This window comes from Uloborus diversus, chromosome 9 (assembly GCF_026930045.1).
Source record: "Uloborus diversus isolate 005 chromosome 9, Udiv.v.3.1, whole genome shotgun sequence".
Taxonomy (NCBI): domain Eukaryota; kingdom Metazoa; phylum Arthropoda; class Arachnida; order Araneae; family Uloboridae; genus Uloborus; species Uloborus diversus.
In genome coordinates, this window is record NC_072739.1 from 77963986 (window position 1) to 77983903 (window position 19918).

At 31.6% G+C, this 19918-nt stretch overlaps 1 protein-coding gene across 1 annotated transcript in view; it reads left to right on the top strand.

The window, feature by feature from the left end:
* The first annotated feature begins 632 nt into the window (after positions 1-632).
* The window catches only part of LOC129230329 (protein O-mannosyl-transferase Tmtc3-like), a 192155-nt gene continuing 172869 nt past the window's right edge, over positions 633-19918 (top strand). Inside the window, exons 1-2 of the mRNA XM_054864728.1 lie at positions 633-733; positions 2556-2590. Of these exons, the coding sequence (XP_054720703.1) occupies positions 633-733; positions 2556-2590 (136 nt within the window). The remainder of the gene's footprint in view (positions 734-2555; positions 2591-19918) is intronic.

The following is a 19918-nucleotide window of genomic DNA, read 5'->3' on the forward strand; positions in this document are numbered from 1 at the left end:
TTCTTATGGGAATCGTGCGATTTTAGATTAGATGCTACTACTCAGAATGTTTGAAAGTTATACTGGAAGATCGCATGAGACTTTCTTGCTTTGATGAAAAATTGCGTTTATTTTCCGAAGAAGAACATATTCGGAATGATACATCAGATACCTTTTTTGGCAAATTATGTAGGGATTTTCTGTTTTTTTTTTTTTCTGTCATAGCATGTAATTGCAGATTAGCTCTCCGGGAGAAAAAAATAGGGTTCCATCTTGCGTTGGGAGTGAATTGATGCTCCACTCAAAAAGATAATCACGGATGTGGGTTTTAGTGCAAAAATTGGGTTTTGATTGAAAATGCTCTAAAAATTTTGCTTCTCATTTTTTTCTTTAGTTAATTTAGAAAAAACAACATGCTTAATCATTAGTTAAGATATTAGAGCTAAAGTTTCCAATATCTATATTTGAACGCAATTTTGGATACGGTCATGTTTTTCGCCTCTGTTTGCTATTTAAGTTAAAGTTTCAGCTAAAATATGAGAAATTTTAATTTGCAGATAGGATCTCATTGCGTATAAATATTTTGTTTTCTGCCATTCAAATAAAGTCCGTGTAATGTGTTAAAAGAGACAATTGAAAAGCAATGAAGAGATATGTCTAGTGCTGATTTTTCCCTGTGGCAGCAGAAAAATTACTATTTTACTTCAAAACCCAGTCGCTACAGATATCCTGCCAGCAACAAAATTAGCCAACTGTACAGTATATAATAGATTAATGAAAAATTCATGGTCATTTTCGTAAAAGATATGATTATGAAGGATTAAAAGCTCGAAGTTAGAGTGCTAGGGGCAGAAAAAAGTTTTTTTTAGTAAGATTTTTTAGAAGATTAGTGTGGGATAAAGCCACGAAAACGATTTTATTGCTGATGCCTTTAATATTAGTCCCAAAATTTTGTCACATGCAAAACAACTATAACTATGAAACAGTTCAAAACCAATTATTTTACTTTTCGATAGGAATTGTAAAGCTTCGTCACTTCTTTGTTTTCAAATATGGGTCATTTTGCCCATTGAGCATACGTCTTTTTAGACATTGCGAATCGGATTGTCGTTTGTTGTGAGGCATCCAGAATGCGACCATCAGTATCCTAAGTTCAGATCTTATATAACTGGATTAGGGTAGGGTGGCCTAAAGAGTAGTAGATTAGCGAAGTACGCTCTAAAATTGTAGTTTTTGGATTTTTATTGCAACAACTTCGGTTTTACTTCCTAGTAGGTTTCTTGAACTTCAAAATAAAAATTGCTTTCATTATTATTTGAAATCCAATATTTATTTCTCATCATACATTAGAAACATTTTAACTACCCGATTTGCCTACCAGGGGGCCTAAAGCGTGTAAGCAGTTTGATCACAGCAGGTAAGTTTAACTAATTGTGATTTATTACATTTGCCAACCAAATATGAAGTTATAAACTAAATTTATTTATTATCTAATTGCCATTTTAAAAATATATATAAAAAAGTCATACATAACCAATTTAAATTGAAAATGTACTGACTTAGATTTGTTTATGAAACATAGAGAAATAACGAATTAAATTAATAGATTAACTAATTGCCCCCTTAAAAATAACTTTTTAAAGTTAAGATTATTCTGTTGAAATAGAAAATTTAAGTCAGCACATGTGTCAAGGACTTATACATAAATATATGATTAAATCTTATACCCACTTTGCCTTACCCACCGTTACCCGAAGGCGCGTTTTTTATTTAATTAATTATAACCTTAAATTTACAAAAGAAACTAACGAAATGACCATCGTAGTTTTTCGGTGAATGATGTCAGAATAACGTAATATTATTGATATTTAAAAAAATAAACTGGCCTTAGATTAATCACAAGTTGCATACCTTCAGTTTTTTTAGATATGTATTAGATTTCTTATTTTAAGCCAGGTTATGCCATGCCACTTCACCGCTGCTTCGCAGTGAGTGATTAAAACTCGGGGGTTTTCGGGTAAACACATCATACGCATACATTGCAGATTGCAAAACATGCAGCGTCGTACGAATGCTTACCCACTTTGGGTGACTTACTCGCTTTGGGCCACCCTCCCGTAATAATTCAGTGACTCCGCGAGTTATCTTTACCTATACAACTTGTACACCATCTTGAAGGAAAGGAAAGTTTTAACCAGTTCCCTGTGCCTATTGTCAACTGCTTAGAGACCAACCAGTTCTTCGAGCCCAAAGTTAAAACGCGCACGTACATCGGATGCGTGCTTAGTATGCATTTATGATCGCAGATATCGATTATGGGATTCTCCAAACTCGAGTCTGGTGCCCTAATCACTAGGCTTCCCACGGCTTCAATACCCCACAGAAAAATATCGTTGTGGACCATTTTTCTCTGTCTGTATGTATGTTCAGATATTTTTTAATTTGTTGATACTCTGAGGGAAACAAATCCTTAATGGGCCATGCATTCTGTTGCAAACAATATAAATTCAATTTTAAAGTTTAGTATTCTACTTTACTAAAGCATTATCGTAATATGTTTTCATTTTTCGTTACAGGTGGCTTTTTGTTTTCCGTGAATATTTATCCCTAGGTGAGTTGATTCTTTGACAATTTAAAACTTTTTCTGCTCAATAACTAAAATGAAAATAAATTCAATCAATCGCTGTCATGAAATTTAAAAAGCTTTTGTTTGATTGTAAATGGAAGAATTTCAGTGTCTAAATTATGGCATCACTACGCATTCCCACCTATCGCATTTAACTTTAACGGACGTTGTTTCACCTTAGTTGTGCCCAGCAGTGTTCTAAGGATCATGTTGAATAAGATGTTATAGCAGGAAAAAGTAAAATTAGCTTTCTGTTTCTTTTGTTTCGGTTCGTCAGAAACCAGTTCCCGTGATATTTTAAACTAAAACCGTTTTTGCTGAAAAAATAGATTTAATTTTCATGCGAGTCCATTTTTGTAATCTGCACTTCTTTGGAATAGCTTCTTTTTTTTACGATACTCTAAAATGTGAACAATTTTTGGTGCACCCTGTACTGTACATATATGAAAACTATTTTTCAGAATGTGAACTATCGACATTTAAACACCCGTTGAGAAAGTCAAACTGCAACAGACCCCAGATTTATGGAAAAAACTGAGAGTTTGGATCTCTGTCTCTGTGGATCTTTGCCTGGATGTATGTAACGCGCATAGTGTCTAGACCGTTCGGCTGATTTTCATAAAATTTGGCACACAGATAGTTCGTAGCATAGAAGGGAGCTCCTCGCAGTGATTTTAAATTCGATTTTGTTTTTTGCTATTTCAATTTTTAGCAGCCATTGGTGGATTTAATTCCTCTGCAACAATTCCTAGCGAATTACCATAAAATGGAAGAGTAAACTACCATTACATGGAATGATCAAATTAGCATAACTTGGACGAGTAAATTAACATAGTATTTTGGCGAACAATTTATCATCCATTATTTGTAAATATACAGAAGAATCAAATGACATTTAAATGTTTTACTACGGGCAAAGCTATGCGAGTACAGCTAGTGATAAATAACGTTATGAATAAGAATTGTTTCTTGAAAATTTTGGAGATAAGACTTTCAAGCTTTTGATTTAGGTACAACGTATATTTAGCCTACAGGCACTTGATGACTGTAAGCGAAAAAAATCACTGATTCGTGATTCCACTAAGTAGCGACTACTGTAACCATTAACTCCTTTTCAAGCATGCAAATATGTCAAGCTTACACCGATAATGAAAGGAGAAAAAATGCTCTTGAAATAGTTCAACACTATTCAAATAATAACTTCATAAAAGATTCGCCTCAGTAGACTCCCCTGCTGGCCTGACATTGAATGATAGTCCTTTCAAACACATCTGCTCCTCTCAACAGCAATTAACATACCTGGTTATCAACAACCTTGGTGGAAGAAAATAATCCCCAAGTATATCTGGCCTAAACAGATCGATGTGGTAATTATTCCTCTTCCCCTGTTACCCATTTTTTAAAACTAAAATAAAAAAAAATCTTCATATACAAACTGATTAATGTGCATCATGGCCAATTAGCACGGTCTACATTACCCGCATCAAGTTTTAGCCTTCACACATTTAACTGTTTAGTCCAAGCGAATAACTGACAGATTAACCCCTGAAAAATATTTTTTTTTAAAAAGCCTATTAATCTAACTCTTGCTTTTGCTCTCTTTTTGCGAAGAAGAATGGCTGCCTTCAACCCTAGAAATCATTTCCGCAGAAGCGAGGGTGTGACGTCGAAGATTCAATCTTTTTTCATCCTTTTGTTTTCCACCGTGAATCTGGAAATAATTGGATAGAGAAAAAAGTTATCTCTTTTTCTTCCATCACAGTACATACATTTTTTTCCCCAGAAATTTATGTGCGTACTTTACCGTGATTTCATGGCAATTTATTACAAGGAATGAAAGTCTTTCGCCATTTTTTTTAACTTTAACCTTATAATTGATTCTCTGAGCGGAAGAATGACCCTGTCATGGCTCACAGGGCATGGACATTAATTTTTACTCATGAAATGCCGGCTTTCGGTAGGATGTTTAAAATTAATGATGTATCGCTAATTTAACGGTGCTGACCATAATATAGGAAGCAGGGCTGCACAGAATGTCATTTCTTCAATCAGAAGTTATTGATGCATTTTACCGTTCTCTTGCATAAAATATTCAAAAAATGCCAGAATCATAAAAACCGTTCATGTTTTTTGATATATTGGAACTAAAAATAAACTAGTGAATAAATAAATTCATTATATATGCATACATATTGAAATAAAACTAAAACTACGAAGCATGTCTCTTTATATGGGTACTAAAAGGTGCGAGTATTTATTTAAATTTATTATTTAAATAATGTCTCTTATATGGGTACTATAAGATACGAGTATTTATTTGAATTATTATTTAAATAATCCTAAAAGTTCAAGTCAATACCGAGGGGTTAGCTGTTAAACGGTAAAAGTGTCTCTTTTAACTTACTTTATCACTTCAAAGCAAGAAAGTTTAAATTGGAAATATTTTTTTTAGAAACTTAAAACCTAATTATGCAAATTTCAGTCAGTCAATTTGTAATATATGATTGATTTTTTTGTCTTTCTTTTCTTTTCTATGTCCTGTAAGATCATGTACACACTTTATAAATTACACACTCATCAGTATAAGTAAAAATATTTGTTTAAATCTATTTAGACAACTACATGATTTTGAAATGAAAGTAGAGATTTTTTCCTCAAAAACCAAGGATAACTTCAAAAACCATGTATTAACAATAAATATGAAAAGAGTAAGAAATAGCTGTTTCAGTGCGTTTAAGCAAAAAATATCTATGCTGAATCATTATGACATTCTTTTTCAAAATTAGATCATGTACATACTATCTTTACCCTAGTTTATTAGTTAGTACATTTATAACTTTCTGACGGCACCCAGTCCATCTCAATTTTATTAAGGTAATTGAAAAAGTCACATCTCAATTAGCGAGTATCGATTAGTACGCAAAAGTGAACTTAAAAAATGTCCAATGCGTTTCAAAAATGCATTGTTCGTATCGGATGGAAAAAAGCGCAAAAAATGACGGGTTTAATGAAATGTGTGACATGGTTCCACTGCAGATGTTTTTACCCTCTTTTCGAATCGTGCCGAATATATTGAAGTTTGCTCAGCTAAATTATCCAACATATTATTTTCAAGGTACCACCCACGTTTATATTATTAGCTTCACGGCGACAAAGACATCGACGGGCAATTTTTACAGGTCAGACAGTATAAATAAAAATGTCTTGTTTTTCATTGCTTTCTTTTTTGGAAAAAAAATTGTGCACTTTTGGTAAGTTAAAGGTTTTGAGCGCATTCCTTAAGTTTGTTGAAGAGTTTCAACATTGGATTCTCTCCAGCGGATTTTCCACTCTGCAATACTTTCTTAATTTTTCTAAAGCCCCAGTTTTCTGAGTTTCACTATTTAGTGATGGTTATCGAAAAGGATTATTATTTTTACTCATTTTTGCAATTGCTAAACGTATGAGAACTGAAATCTTGAACGAGATTACCAACTATTCTCAGGAAAATATACTCCTTTCATTGTTTTCTTGAATGGTAAATCCACCGTTCATCATATGAGACATAAAGTTTTTCCTGCTTTTCTTGCAGATGTATACAGGAAGGTGATTAAAATTTCACTTGTGAAAATATTAGGTTCATAGACGACAAAAATTTGGAAACATTTTCATAAAATTTTTTTCCGGGGTTGGATATCCTTCTAAATTTTATGTGTGATCCGGCGGGATTCGGTATCGAGATCACGGGATTGGAAACCCTACGTAGAATCCAGTTTCAGAACCCCTGCCCTAGTGTTTACGATTTTTTAATTATTGTCTCGCATTCAGAGACAATTATATTCAGTATATTCTTACTGTCTACTACATGCACTGTTGATATAAAATGTCTTACGTTATACCTTGAATTGTTATTTAATATTCATAGTGTTTTCAAATATAGTATATTTGAAGTGTAGAAAGTTGTAGACAAGAAGTTTTTTTTTAATAAGGAAATATTGTTCTTAATTTAATACTTTGCTATCATATTTGAAGAGTTCATTGAAGTAGTGAAAAGAAGTAAGTTTCAGTTTTTTTTTTTTTTTTTTTTACTGCCAATGAAATTAAAATATAAATTCCAATATATGTTGCACATAGTAATTGAACAGCAGATTGCTGTTATATGTATTTTTTTCCTAATAAATAGCTCATTCTGTCCATGACCATTTAAATCGAAAATTGCCCTCTGAAATTGTGCTTTCAGAAAGTGATAATCTTAACATTCAATTATCTTTACATTCAATTCGAAGACACAAAGCATCCAATAACGAAAATAGTCAAAACAGCAACTTACTTGCTCAATGGGTTAGTACTCATTTTTATTACCAAATACATAACTAGCAACATCAAAACGATTGGACAAAAGTTGCCTTAAAACCTCTATAAAATATCATATTCATCAGTAAGAATTCAAAGAGGCATTTCTGTTCAGCGAACAAACAAAAGAGTGGCCATCAAAATCATTCCTAGGAAACGAGGCACAGAACATAACCCACATGGAAAGAATTATTGTTTAAAATTAAAGAAGTGTTCAACGCACGGAGTCGAGCAATTCCAGCAAATATTTCTATCGATCGGCACTTAAAGGAATTTCCCTGCAACGATAAGTAACAAAACAGATTAAAATTAATGCCTCCTTAAGCGTTCGAGGAGGAAAAGGGGTGCTTTATCTGGAAGGATCGCATTTTCGGAAGCAATTTGTGTCGCCGATCTATTCCGATCTTAATGGGCTGTCACAAATTCAATCATCTATTTTCGCGAGATATCACCCAGTGCACGTGTGTGTCTTCCAAAGATTAATATTGAGAAGGCGATTGCACTGTGAAAAGCGTCGACGACGTTCAGGTTAAACACAATTATGAATTTATGCGCACACGTGTTTATGGGGGAGTTCTGTCACGCTGTTCCTAAAATTTTATTTTAAAATCGACGCAGATTTGATTTTATTAGTGTGACTCTAGGTAACGAAGTTATGTCTCGTAGAAAATTTAATACCGTCTTTCAATGATTACTGTCAGTTTTGGAGTTAAGTTATGATTTTGAAATTTCTGATATCGGTAATTGTTTTAAATGTAAGTTTTAAAAAAATGCATGGAAAGACCAATAAGTCTCATTTTCGCCATGTAATTGAGGGAAAATTGGTAGCATGTACTGAGGTCAATTGGTGTCCCGAGGTCATTTTAAACTCGAAGTGTACAGTCTTTTCAATATTTTAAGACACTAAAGTACATTTAAACTACAGTATCATCCTATGAGGCATGCAATTTGTAGGGTGCAAAACATATTTAAGTGCCATTGCAAAATTGTTTTTGATTTTTTTAAATTCATAAAATATTACTTTTAGGCAGAATATTTCTACAAACAACAAAACCCTTTGTGTTTAGGAGCATTGCTGAATAATTTCATATGCGTGTTGCTTAATGCAGTATTTTTAGAACATTTTTCACTAGTAATTAGTATGGTGCTATGATATTCAGAAACGCAGTATATTGCATCTATAAAAAATAAAATCCTTTATTTTCATATCCAGTCAAGCTTTGACGCATCAACTCACCGAATGATTTATTTTGCTAAAGTATTTCTTAAACCAAGTCAAGTTTTAAAACGGAAATTGAGTTTGCGTTTTTCGTAATCATTTGTAATCTTTGCATTTAAATAAGTAGCACTTTTTCTAAAAATAATTAAGCAAATGCTAACGACGATTTATGACGCGAGAGGAAATCTTACTCAAAGACTCTGTTTATTTTTATTTTTTACTGACTCTAATTAAAAACTTTGAATAAAGATATTTGGATTAACCACTGTTATAAATTCGCACCCTTAGAATCAACTTCAAGAGTTCTTAACTGCCATTATTTTAGCTTCGCTGTATACATGTTCACTATGAAAACCTGTCGCAGGTAACATTTGATGATCTTAACTCTGAAAAGTCTTAAGCCGTTCACCTTAGCATTTTATTTGGATTTAATAGGTCGTAGAATACACTATTTGCCTGTGAAAACTCAAACTTCAACAATGGAACACAACTTTAGAAGGAATATTGCTTTGAAATGGTATTATGAACTGCAGTAGCTTGATCACAGACACTAACTTTATTTTAGTTAAACGTGCTCCGATAATATGTAAATATTTACATATTTAAAAGAGCTTTTTCACACGACATTTCATTCTTATACGGCATTCTTTTAAAGTTTTTGTTTTTACATTGATTTGCTTGTATTCTAGTGTAACTATTGCATACAAAAACATAAATTGATTGTTTGAAAATTGCATATTAGTTCCAGAAATTTTTAGGTATAACTGTAAAATTTTCATTTTCTACATTGACATTTTTCATTTTGGATTATATAAGTTGAATCACGTGTAATTTAAAAAGTAGTTACTTTGCTTAGAATTTCAGAAGAAAAACTTAAATAAAAATACATAGTTTATCGCGTATAAAATTTATAAAAATAATTGTATTGTAAAAATCTTTAAGTTAGATGAAAGAGACATTTAAAAACAGAATACACTTTAAGTAGAATGCAGTGTTTGAAATTTGGACTTAGGTGTTATACTTAAGTCCTTCGTGCAGTAACATATTAAATTTTCCTAAATGGAGTCGGGGACTTTGTTTTATTCCTCAGTTAAACACGCAAAATGTGCCTTATGAATTTGCATTTCTCTCATGCAGAAAACAAACTATTTAATGATATGCAATGTAAAAAATTTAAATAGGTCATTGCAAACTCATACAGTTCGGTACCTTTCTCATAAATTTTTACTTCATTCTAAGTATAATATCTCATAACTGTTTGATGTTTATAAAACCATTCAAGTTATTGTGAATATGTAGATTTATTTTTATATGCAGTCTGAAACCAGAAAAGCGGTCATTGCTGACACGTAAATTTTCCTCGTAAAGTGCCCCCCCCCCCCTTCACGTCATCACATCCGGTTAAACACTCACCAGGGTAGGTACGGTGGTGATTATTGGGATTTAAATCAATTTAAAAAAACGACACGTAAAAAATGTGACTTTTCTCATACATTTTTACTAGATTTTTACTACATTTTAAGTCCGTTTCCCTATTATTGCTTATTATTTAAAAAACAATCAAATTATTGTAAATACAGTTTTTGGTTACACTTGGTAAATATAGGGGAGGTATTTTTTTAGTAAGATAGCTGGGTGGTCAACATTGTGGATACCTTTAGCGTTTTTCAAAAACTTGGTATGCTTATAGAAAATATTTCTTTTCACAAATAGAAAACTCGTTTAAAGATTTTAAAATATTTTAATACTGAACTAAATGCGAAAAAAAAACTGAAATATTTCAATACGAAAAAACTTAAACATACTTTAACAAACACAGGGATGGGATGGTTTCTTAAGCCTAACTTTCCCCGTGCATTACTACTGATCTCGATCTCGGAACAACCAACTTCTTAGTCGCTGTCAGAATCTGACATACTCGTATTAAAAATCTATCACTAATCATTATTGTGTATCTTTCTAAATAATGAAGACTTATGCTATTAAATTACAATTATTACCACGACCCTTTTTTGTATTGCAAAATTTTGAACGTCATTTTTGTATTAAGTTATCTTCAAACTAATAATAAAAGTTTGAATTTCGTGAAAAGTGACATTTTCTATAAGTTGTCCACAACTTTGGACACCACTACAGACTTCCTGCATCGAAACTCATTATGACAAAAGTGCAACTTCTCCAGTAAAGCTATAATATACTTTCACGATGCTTCAAATTCGGAATCCCTCCTTTCGAAGATCCCTTGGCATTTAGACAGTTCTGATTTATTTCGAATAAAATGCCTCGTTCCACAACGGACAAAATATTCCGAAATAGAAAACAAAGTAACATTAACTCCAGCTAAGCTCTGACTCGTCCCTCATCAAAAATCTCGAACCATGAAAATATTCGCGGTTTGAGCGACGCTATCTTGCTTTCTGGATATTACCAACCGCCATTTTGCGTAATCTGCCGTATTAGAGGCTAAGTGATGTTCCAGATTATTCCATTCCTTCGAACCGAGGATCATCTGGGCGTAGAAAGCCAACGCTTTCCCACTTTGGCGTCACGGAGTGTCAAAGATTGCCCAAGCAGGTGACAAGCATTGATGGCGGGGAAGACGTGGTGGAAATGTGGTTTATTCTCGTTCCATTCGGTGTATGGGGAATCACGAATCGTGACAAGGTGAAGGGAGGACGCGTTATTTCTTTCCGGTAATAACTATGAATAAATGGAAATCGATATCAGATTTTCAGTTCGAATTTTATTGTTCTATGATGAGTTTAAAATCACATTTGGTGTGATTTTGAAGTGAAACATCTTATGCGAAGGCTTCGAAATTCCGATCCGCAAGCTTTTTGTGAGACGGAAGTGACGTAGTCGCTTTTTAATTGTTGCCAAAAACAGTGGGAAAAATAGTAATTAAAAAGTTAGTTTTTTTAATAAATTTAAGAAATTAATGTCAAGGATTGATATTGCGGATAATATACTTTAAGTCAAGTCATCGGTTTCAAGCGAAATCTACATTGCTTACTTTAAGTTCAACCTTGAAATTAGTTTAACTTTTAATAACAAAATTAACTTAATAACAAACTTCCTTTCTTACAAACAATACAGTTTTTTTTTCATTAAATAAGGCGTCTTCCCAAGGGAATGCAAGTAGCACTTGAATAACTTATCATAAGAAAAACCAATGGGATGTACAGATGAAATCAAATTTTATTTATCATACAGATTTCTCGAGAAACGTGTTTCGTAAAACCCTCTCCCAAGCAAAAGTCTGGTTAAGGTTATGTTTAAAAATTATTTTATTATTAATGTTACATTTTGAAATTATAATTTAAATACTAACGGACACGGTTATAAAATATCTATGAATAAAAATTTTAGAATCTAATAAAAGAAGAATTTTAATGGATAATTTCTTATCTAAAAGAACTCACAACAACATCATTACCAAAAATCAATTTTCAATAAAAAATATAAATTCCTCAAAAATTATGAATACTTTTTTACGTTGGTGAACTTTTAAAATTTAGAAGATAAATGAATATTTTAGAAAGATAACATAAGTTAAATATGACTTATAAGCTCGAAATTTCGAAATACAAAAATTACTTTCGTAACTTTCTAAACTTAAATAACTTTCTCATTACAACAAGTTAACTAAGATAATTTACAACAGTTGGCAAATAATGCCGTGAGCCATAATATCTTTGATCTTGAAATAAAATCACTTTTTTATTGATTTTAATGCAAAAGTATACTGTGCTTTCTCCCTAAATAAATGTTCAATCTCTCTTTCCAAATTGCCTGAAGTTGTTTACTCAGTTTTAAGCTATGAGCTGTAACACAAGAAAATATGATGATATGCAAAAACGTATTTCACGTAATCACACAAAGAACTATCATATAGAAGCATAGGAAAAATTCTACAATTTAAGTTAACAACATTGACAGTTACGAATTAGTGAGCAAAAGAAAACAGCAATAATATTAATAATAGTGATGATGATAATAATAATAATAATGAATATTAGTAATAAATAGTGAATTTAAATGAAGCGTTCAATTTTTAAGCCATTAACACATTAAACAAGGGTAAGAGTTCTATTAAAATAAAAATGAAACAATTAAATTGGAAAATTTAATTGGAAATTATGTATTTCGTCAAATAAAAACAGGAAGTCTTTGAAAAACAATAAGAATTTCATTTAAATGTAAAATTATAGCATGAAAAGTAAAATGGCAACAGCAATGGGGGTATTTCAGTCAAAAATGCTACTTTTAGTCACTAAAATTGATAGAATATGCAAAAAAAAAAAAAAAAAAAAAAACACGGAGACGGAAAAAGATTTTTATTTTCCCAACAGTTTTTTTTTTTTCATTTATCTTTTTTTAATGTTCGATTTTGGAAACAAGGCATTGTCTTTATGACATCACAAGTGATTTACTTTGACACGCTTCTCCAATGGCATGCCGAATGTTTACGCATTATTTAAAAAAATGTTGCAATTAAACGGTAATATTTTTGCAAGCGTAATGAGAATTTTTTTGAAGTAAACATAAGTCATTACGATAAGTGCGCTATAATACTTTTAGCTTTATCTAATGCTAAAATATTGCAATCTACGCTAAGGGCATTGGTGAATATCATTACTTGTGATGTCAAGCACACAAACGTAAAAAATGAAATTGAATCTGCCCACCAATTAAATTAGTTTTTAAACATATTTAAATTTGACAGAGCTTTTAAGAAATGGTTAATGCCTATGTTTTCATGCTCTTTCAGAAAAAAAAAACCTTTTAAAATTTCGTAAACAACCCCATTTTAACAATGGGAATTTCTTTTCGAAACTTTGCCGTGCTCCACATTATATTACCCTAAATATTATAATTTTTCCAAATTGAAGCTAAGTCTTGTGTTTTTTTCAAATTCAACTCAAAACAAGTCCTAATCATTGAAGTTAATGAATTTTAGAAATTTAGCATAGACTATTGTGTTTCGACCATTTTTTACACGAAAGGACAAACACAAGCGTCGAAGTGGAATGCAACGCTGATCATTCCTCCGTGTTTTAGCGTTGTCCTGTTTTATTGGGTCATCTTATTTCTCATTTAGAACAGGCAGGCTCGTAAAATGCCGGCTCATGTGGGCGGGCTTGCCTTTATGACCATAACTGCAAAGCGTCTTTGCGGTAATAATATCGCAAGTCCTTGCCTTATCATTGGGAGGGCAAACAGACGGAAGGAATGATAAGGTTAACATTCAGTAAAGAGAGGCTGAAATGATTCCTAAACCGCTCTTTTATTGCCGGAGGGGAATTTGCGGAAGGGAAAGTTTATTATGCTGGCGTTAGGCAAAAAGGAAATATTAATTGGAACTGCAAAAAAAAAAAAACTAGATCTGTTATATATAAATAAATGGCTGTATGTGTGTGTATGTTCCATATACAAATCCAGTTTATGTCGGATCCATGTCAAATTTGGCTCAGAGATCTTTTAATGCTTTGGGATTCATGCAGGCTTTTTACACCCTCTATGGAGGGTTTTCGCTCGAAAATCCGTTAAGGAGAATGTTTACGCCTATTAATAACAACATTTAAAAATATGGAAATTTAAAAAATAATAATAAAAAGAGACTAAATTTTCTACACGTTAAAGGGAAATTTGTCGCTATACATTTTTTAAATCTTTTATTAAAGCCTTTTTGTTAAACATGGGTCATTTCTAGTCAAATCATTCAAGGGTGGACACCAAAGGCTCTCAGATCTTGATGAAACTCCGTGAGGCTGTTTTATTCATGGATATAAGAATAATTGGGAATTTTATCTTCGTATAGCAATTACGCTTTCAATGGAAGAAATTTACAGTATTTCCAAAAACTTGTAGTTTAGCAAAAATCGCATATCCAGCAACTGTACATATAGAAACAGTTTTTTATAATAAAATATTTATTTTTAAACATGGAGAGTTAATTTATTTTGAACTTTGATCGCTATTTTATTTTAAAGTCAAATTTAAATTTTTACTTTTAAGAATTAAATCAATTAAAATACCTAAAAAATCTTTAAACAGCAAATTATAGTTCGATTTCGGACATTGACTTGTGATCAGAAAGTGCTAAATAGCGTTTTTAACCTTCCAAAACTTCAAAACTCAAGATGTACCAAAAAACTAGAATAAAAATGGTGCAATTTTACGCAATTAAAATTGGTGGGGTTTTGAGTTTTAATAAAGTTAGAGATGATCAAAATTGAACTTGTGAAATGTACAAAAACCAACCAATGGTTTCTTCTACCAGATCAAATAATACGCTAATAATAATAATAATAAAAAAAAAAAAAAAAAAAAAAATCAAGCTTTCAGAACTGTTAGAGCATGTTTATTGGATAAAATAAAACGAAGTAAAAATATATTAATTATAATACATTCCTAATTCAAAATAATAGAACACTTTTCACTTTTTGGAAAAAAGTTTACTTTTACCAAATATAAGTGCAAGTTAGGTATTTAAATGAACGCGCCACCTTTCTTAGACCTTAAAGTGTGCATTGCATTTCAAATATACTCAATTAAAAATAATCTTAGACAGAATAATCAAAAAGTTTATAGTGATGAAAATTTACATTGAGTCAAAAAATTATAATATTTTCATCTAAAAGTGGAAAAACATTTTAAAAAGAAACACTATCAATCCTTGAATGCGTCATTTTTGCTGGATTTAATGCTTTAATCCTTTCACACACGGATTTAACCCCTTATTCACATTCATCGCTTCTGACACCGTTTCCATGCCCTTATCAATGAGGCAATGAGTTCAGTTTTGTTAGCGGCTACTAGGTCTTAAACCGCTTTCTTTAGATAAGATAGTACCACAAATTCTTGATCATACTGAATTTGGTAGAGTTGCTTGACCAGTTTAATACCGAAATTCCACTTTATGATTTAAAATTAACTAGTACACTGCAAATAATCAAACACTTTTTGAACACTTTTTCCGCACGGGCACTTGTCTCCTTTTTCAGAACACTTATTTCGGAACATTAATTAAAACCGTTGTAAGATCACTTTTTAAAACATTTTTTGAACACGTACACTTGTCCCCTTTTTTAGAACACTTTTTGGAGTCAGTTTCCAAAACACTTTTAGAAACACAGTTCGGAACAAATATTTAGTTCAGCATTTCATCTCAAAAAAAAAAAAAAATAATAATAATAATAATTGCTTTAAAACTAAAGAAAATTGAAAAGAACTTGGGGGTCCTTTAAAAAAATTGGTACGTATAGGGGGTGGGAACGGAGGTCATATTCGGATTCAGGGGGTCATTCTACATAAGAATCAGCCGACAAAATGTCAGAAGCATTTTGAAGGTTTTTTTTTTTTTTTTTTTGCCGCGCAGTGTTATTTACAAAATCACTTACGGATTCATTTATTAATTTATTTACATTTCTTCATTCATTAATTCACTTATTTATTCATGTCTTCACCCATTTTCTTATTCATTCACTATTTTTATACGGTCATTTATTTTTCTTAATGTATTAAGTATTTTATTTATTTAAGTATTCGTTCATTGTTTCATTATCTTTTTATTATTCATTCCACCCTTCTTTTAATCATTCATTTGAACAAATACATTTTTTATGAGTTAATAGAGCATTTTTTATTCAGAAAAATATTTAATTTTTCACTCTTTCTATGAAAAAAATAAAGGGAAAATTTCCACTTTTTTTTAAATGTTCTTTCTTTGTAAAGTGTAATTTTCAAAAAAAAAAAAAAATTCCAATTTGTTCATTTAAAAAAAAAATCTATCCAGCTTAGCAATTTTACTTTACCCCACATTCCCCTACTATTTTTTCTATAATAATAATTTTTCCGAAAAAAGCCCCTATATACCTGTATTCCTCCTTTTCTCTTTACATCATCAAAGATAGCTAAAATGTTTTAGACGCATCAGTTTTTACAATTTTCCAGATACCAACCCCCCCCCCTCCAACCAGAGTTTCCTTCCTCTAACATCACCAAAGATAGCTTTTAACTATACTTAAAAAAAAAAAAATATTTTCAAAATATTGTGGTTAATAATACCCTTATTCCTCAAGTTACATTACAAAAATGTTTTTAACACTTTAGCTTCAAAATATTTTCAGCTGAAATGAACCCCGGAACATAAAACCTAAAGATCCTTAAAAATGCCCTAAATATACAGTTTTAAAACTGCATTCTTACATTTTTTCCTAGAGGTATTCTTCCCCCCTCTCCATACTTTTCCCCATCTTTACATCCCCATCAAAGACAGCTTAAACATATTTTAGACTTGATAAATCTCCCAGGGAGGTCTCCCTACGCCCTTTCCAGAACTGTAAAAATGACTTAAACTTGCGTTACTAATATTAAATTCGGTATTTTTCTCAGAAATAGGTCTGATATTTCCTGTTTCCTCAGTCTGTGGTCACCCTTAATCTATCTCTCAATGTGATAGAATATATAACAACTAAATTACAATTGAAATAGTTTTTACACTGCAACAGACATCACGTTTAGTTATCCAACAATTTTTACTAAGTCTTTCATGGAACTTTTCATGATTCAAAAAAAAAAAAAAAAAATGTTTTTGTGTTTACGTTATCAGGGTTGTACCTGTTTACAAAGAACTAAAGGTTTTTTTTTTCAAAGAAATAAAGGGTGACATTTTTTATTCACATGTTTTTTATCACATGGCAAATTAAAAAGTGGGATTAAAGAAAAAACTATTAAGCTTTTTTTTCTTAACAAGCGATTTTAACTATTTTTGTGCCATGACCCCATTTTTAAGAACACGAGACCCGATACATGTATTGTACGTACTCAAAACACACATTTATATAAGGCTTCCGGTTTGCTCTAATTGCTTTAATGATTTCAAAAAAATGACTAAGATACTTAATAAGATTTTTAGCTAATGTTTTGAACTCAGATTATTCATTCGAACAATACTTTGCTTGGCATTTCTGCAAAACATCGATCATGAAACTCAAATTTCATGATTTTTTTAACTGCAACAGATAATAAAATTAATTATCCATAAATAAGATGCTAAATGGTACGCAATATTTTATCCTCAAAATTCAAGATAAAATTGATTGTTATGAAACGTTAGACAATATATTTTGTCAAACATCCTTACTTAGAAGAATCTTGATCTCTGGACCTAGGTTTGAATCTCATTCATACTATTGTGGTAGATTTTGATCATATTCAAGTTTAACATAATCTAAGCCGCAGAACCTCCAGCGATTCATTCTTTTTCGGTTTGTTCAACCAAAAAGTTGTGCACATGATGATTGATCTTATGGGATGTTTACAAGCAAAAATACTAACGTATCAAAAAATTGCTAACCAAAAAAAAAATAAATAAATAAATAAATAAAATCACCTCAACTATTTGTAAAAACAAAATGTAGATGACAGAACTTATAAAAAGCATTTAGATGAAAGAGATGCTTTTTTTTAAGATTGAAATTGAACAGCGTAAGAAATGCCCTTCGACCTTCATTAGAAATGTTTTTGGGTCATAACCCGTAGTTTAGGAGCCCTTGTTTAAACCTCTAATTCCGATGCTCTTAAAAAATTCTAAATCGAAAGATAAGGACAGGAGCCCTAAATCAATCGTCAAGTTTCAAAATTAGAATCGTAACACGTTAGTCTTAACGTAACCACACAGTTTTAAAACACAGGATTTCATTTTATTTCAAAACTTAAGCGGTATGGTAAATTATTAGTTTATTTAAAACAAAAGTATGAAGCTCAGTAAATGTACAAATACAAAAATTATCTATAAAGAACATAAAAAAGGAAAGTGGCGTACCTTTTGAGCATTCAAAAATATCACGAAAATGATTGCGGCCGATGCAGATTGTTTACAAACATGGCGTAGTGATTTCACAAGCACTCTCAAATCTGCGCGCTGTGTGTTCTCAAGTGTATTTCCAAACTTCGGCTGAATAGAGATTCCCAGCAAAACACATTCGGTGTACTTTTGGAACGTTTTCTTTAAAACGGAACGGATTAGTAAAACATTTCAGCTTCATTTCTTTGTACACAACACATTCGAAATACATTTTAGCACATATTCAGGCAACTGGAACACTTAAAGAGTTTCAAATGCGTACCGATTATTTGCAGTGTAGACGTAGAGATGTGACATGGAATAGAACCTTGCAGAAAGATAACATGTCACTGAATGTGTCACTGATGTTAAATAATGACTGATGTTAAGTAAATGTCACTGATGAAGTATCATGCAGTATTATTGATAAACAGCGGAAGTCAAACATTGTTTTATTATAAGATACATGGAATTGCCCAATTCCAGCAGACCTCATGCACTCACATGCCATAAAGGATGTCTCAAATTTGAGAAAAAGTCTTACACAAGATCTCCTATACACCTTTACTTTAAAATGTCAAACCAGAACACCTTTTTTGTTTACATACATTTCAAAAAAAGATTCATCACTGAATATAATATTTTTCAAACCTTTTTGTGCCTTTATGAGCTTATCTTGGTCCAGGAGAGCCGTGCTCGTTTCTGCTTCATGTTTCTCTATGGTTTTACTCGTAGATCCGCAATTGGAACCGCAGTTTATGTAACCGTCCAAGTGTAGTGCGCTTGGAGACGGTAACTTCAGATTCTTTTCCAACACTTATGAACGTAAGAAGTATTTTTCAACGATTACTTTGGAAGAATCGCTTTAATTTGTTACAATATCTGCCAGTTGTTGCAATTTCTCTACCTCATTTTCTTCGGTTACTTTTTAGTTGGTCAGTCCTTCTATATTCCTTTAAAATCGTACATACCGTAGATATTAAACGTTAATTTGAATTGAGTTGGATCATTTTTCTAACTTTAAGCAAAGATACAATAAGGAACTTCGTTTCTTTCCTATTTATCACCTTAAAGAGTCATTCTGAGCAATAAAAGGCTTTTAAAAGGGCGTGAAAATATCCGGTCACCAAACGTCTTACTTGTGACAGGCTATCTGTTATGAGGCATGCAATTTTTTTTTTTTGCTACTTTTTAAAACTTGTTTAGTCACATTGAATGAATAGATTATTCTAGTTTTTTGACCCACATAAAAAATCAATGTAATTTTCTAATGTGCTAATGATCCATAAGTTGTTAAAAAAAACTTATCTGCAAAGTTGTTGAAATTGATTTACCTACTCATGAATAACGTATTTATTTATTTTTTAATTTGCATGCGTTCATTTTTCCCGACTCAGGAACAAGTTTTGCTCAAACAATTCTGATATTCTATTATTATGAGTTTGAGCTGTATGAAACTTTTTTTTTGACAATATTTAAAACGACTGCTTGAGAACTCTCACATGCGTCACTTGACCAACTTTTATTTTCGAGATCGACCGTGCAACACCGGGAAACACTGTAAATATTATCAGCACATTTGAAAAATAAACTTGGTTTTATTTGAGGAAATCGGAGTATTTCAGTTTGAAGTGTGCCATCAGGTATATCGTCTAGTAAAAAAAATAATGCGGTTAAATAAGGCTCTAGGACTTTTTTAACACTATTTGTAAAAATATGATTCTGTGCTGTTATGGAGTTAAACCAGTACGTTGATTTTAAAACTGTAGTTAGTGTTTTACTACCACTCATCAGGTTTTGTTTAAGCAACTTATGTGAATTTGACTACTTGACGCAAGAGGGCGTATATCGCAGGAAGCTATTCTATTTGCTGTCATTAAAGATTTTAAATTGAAATAAAATTCTTGTTTCA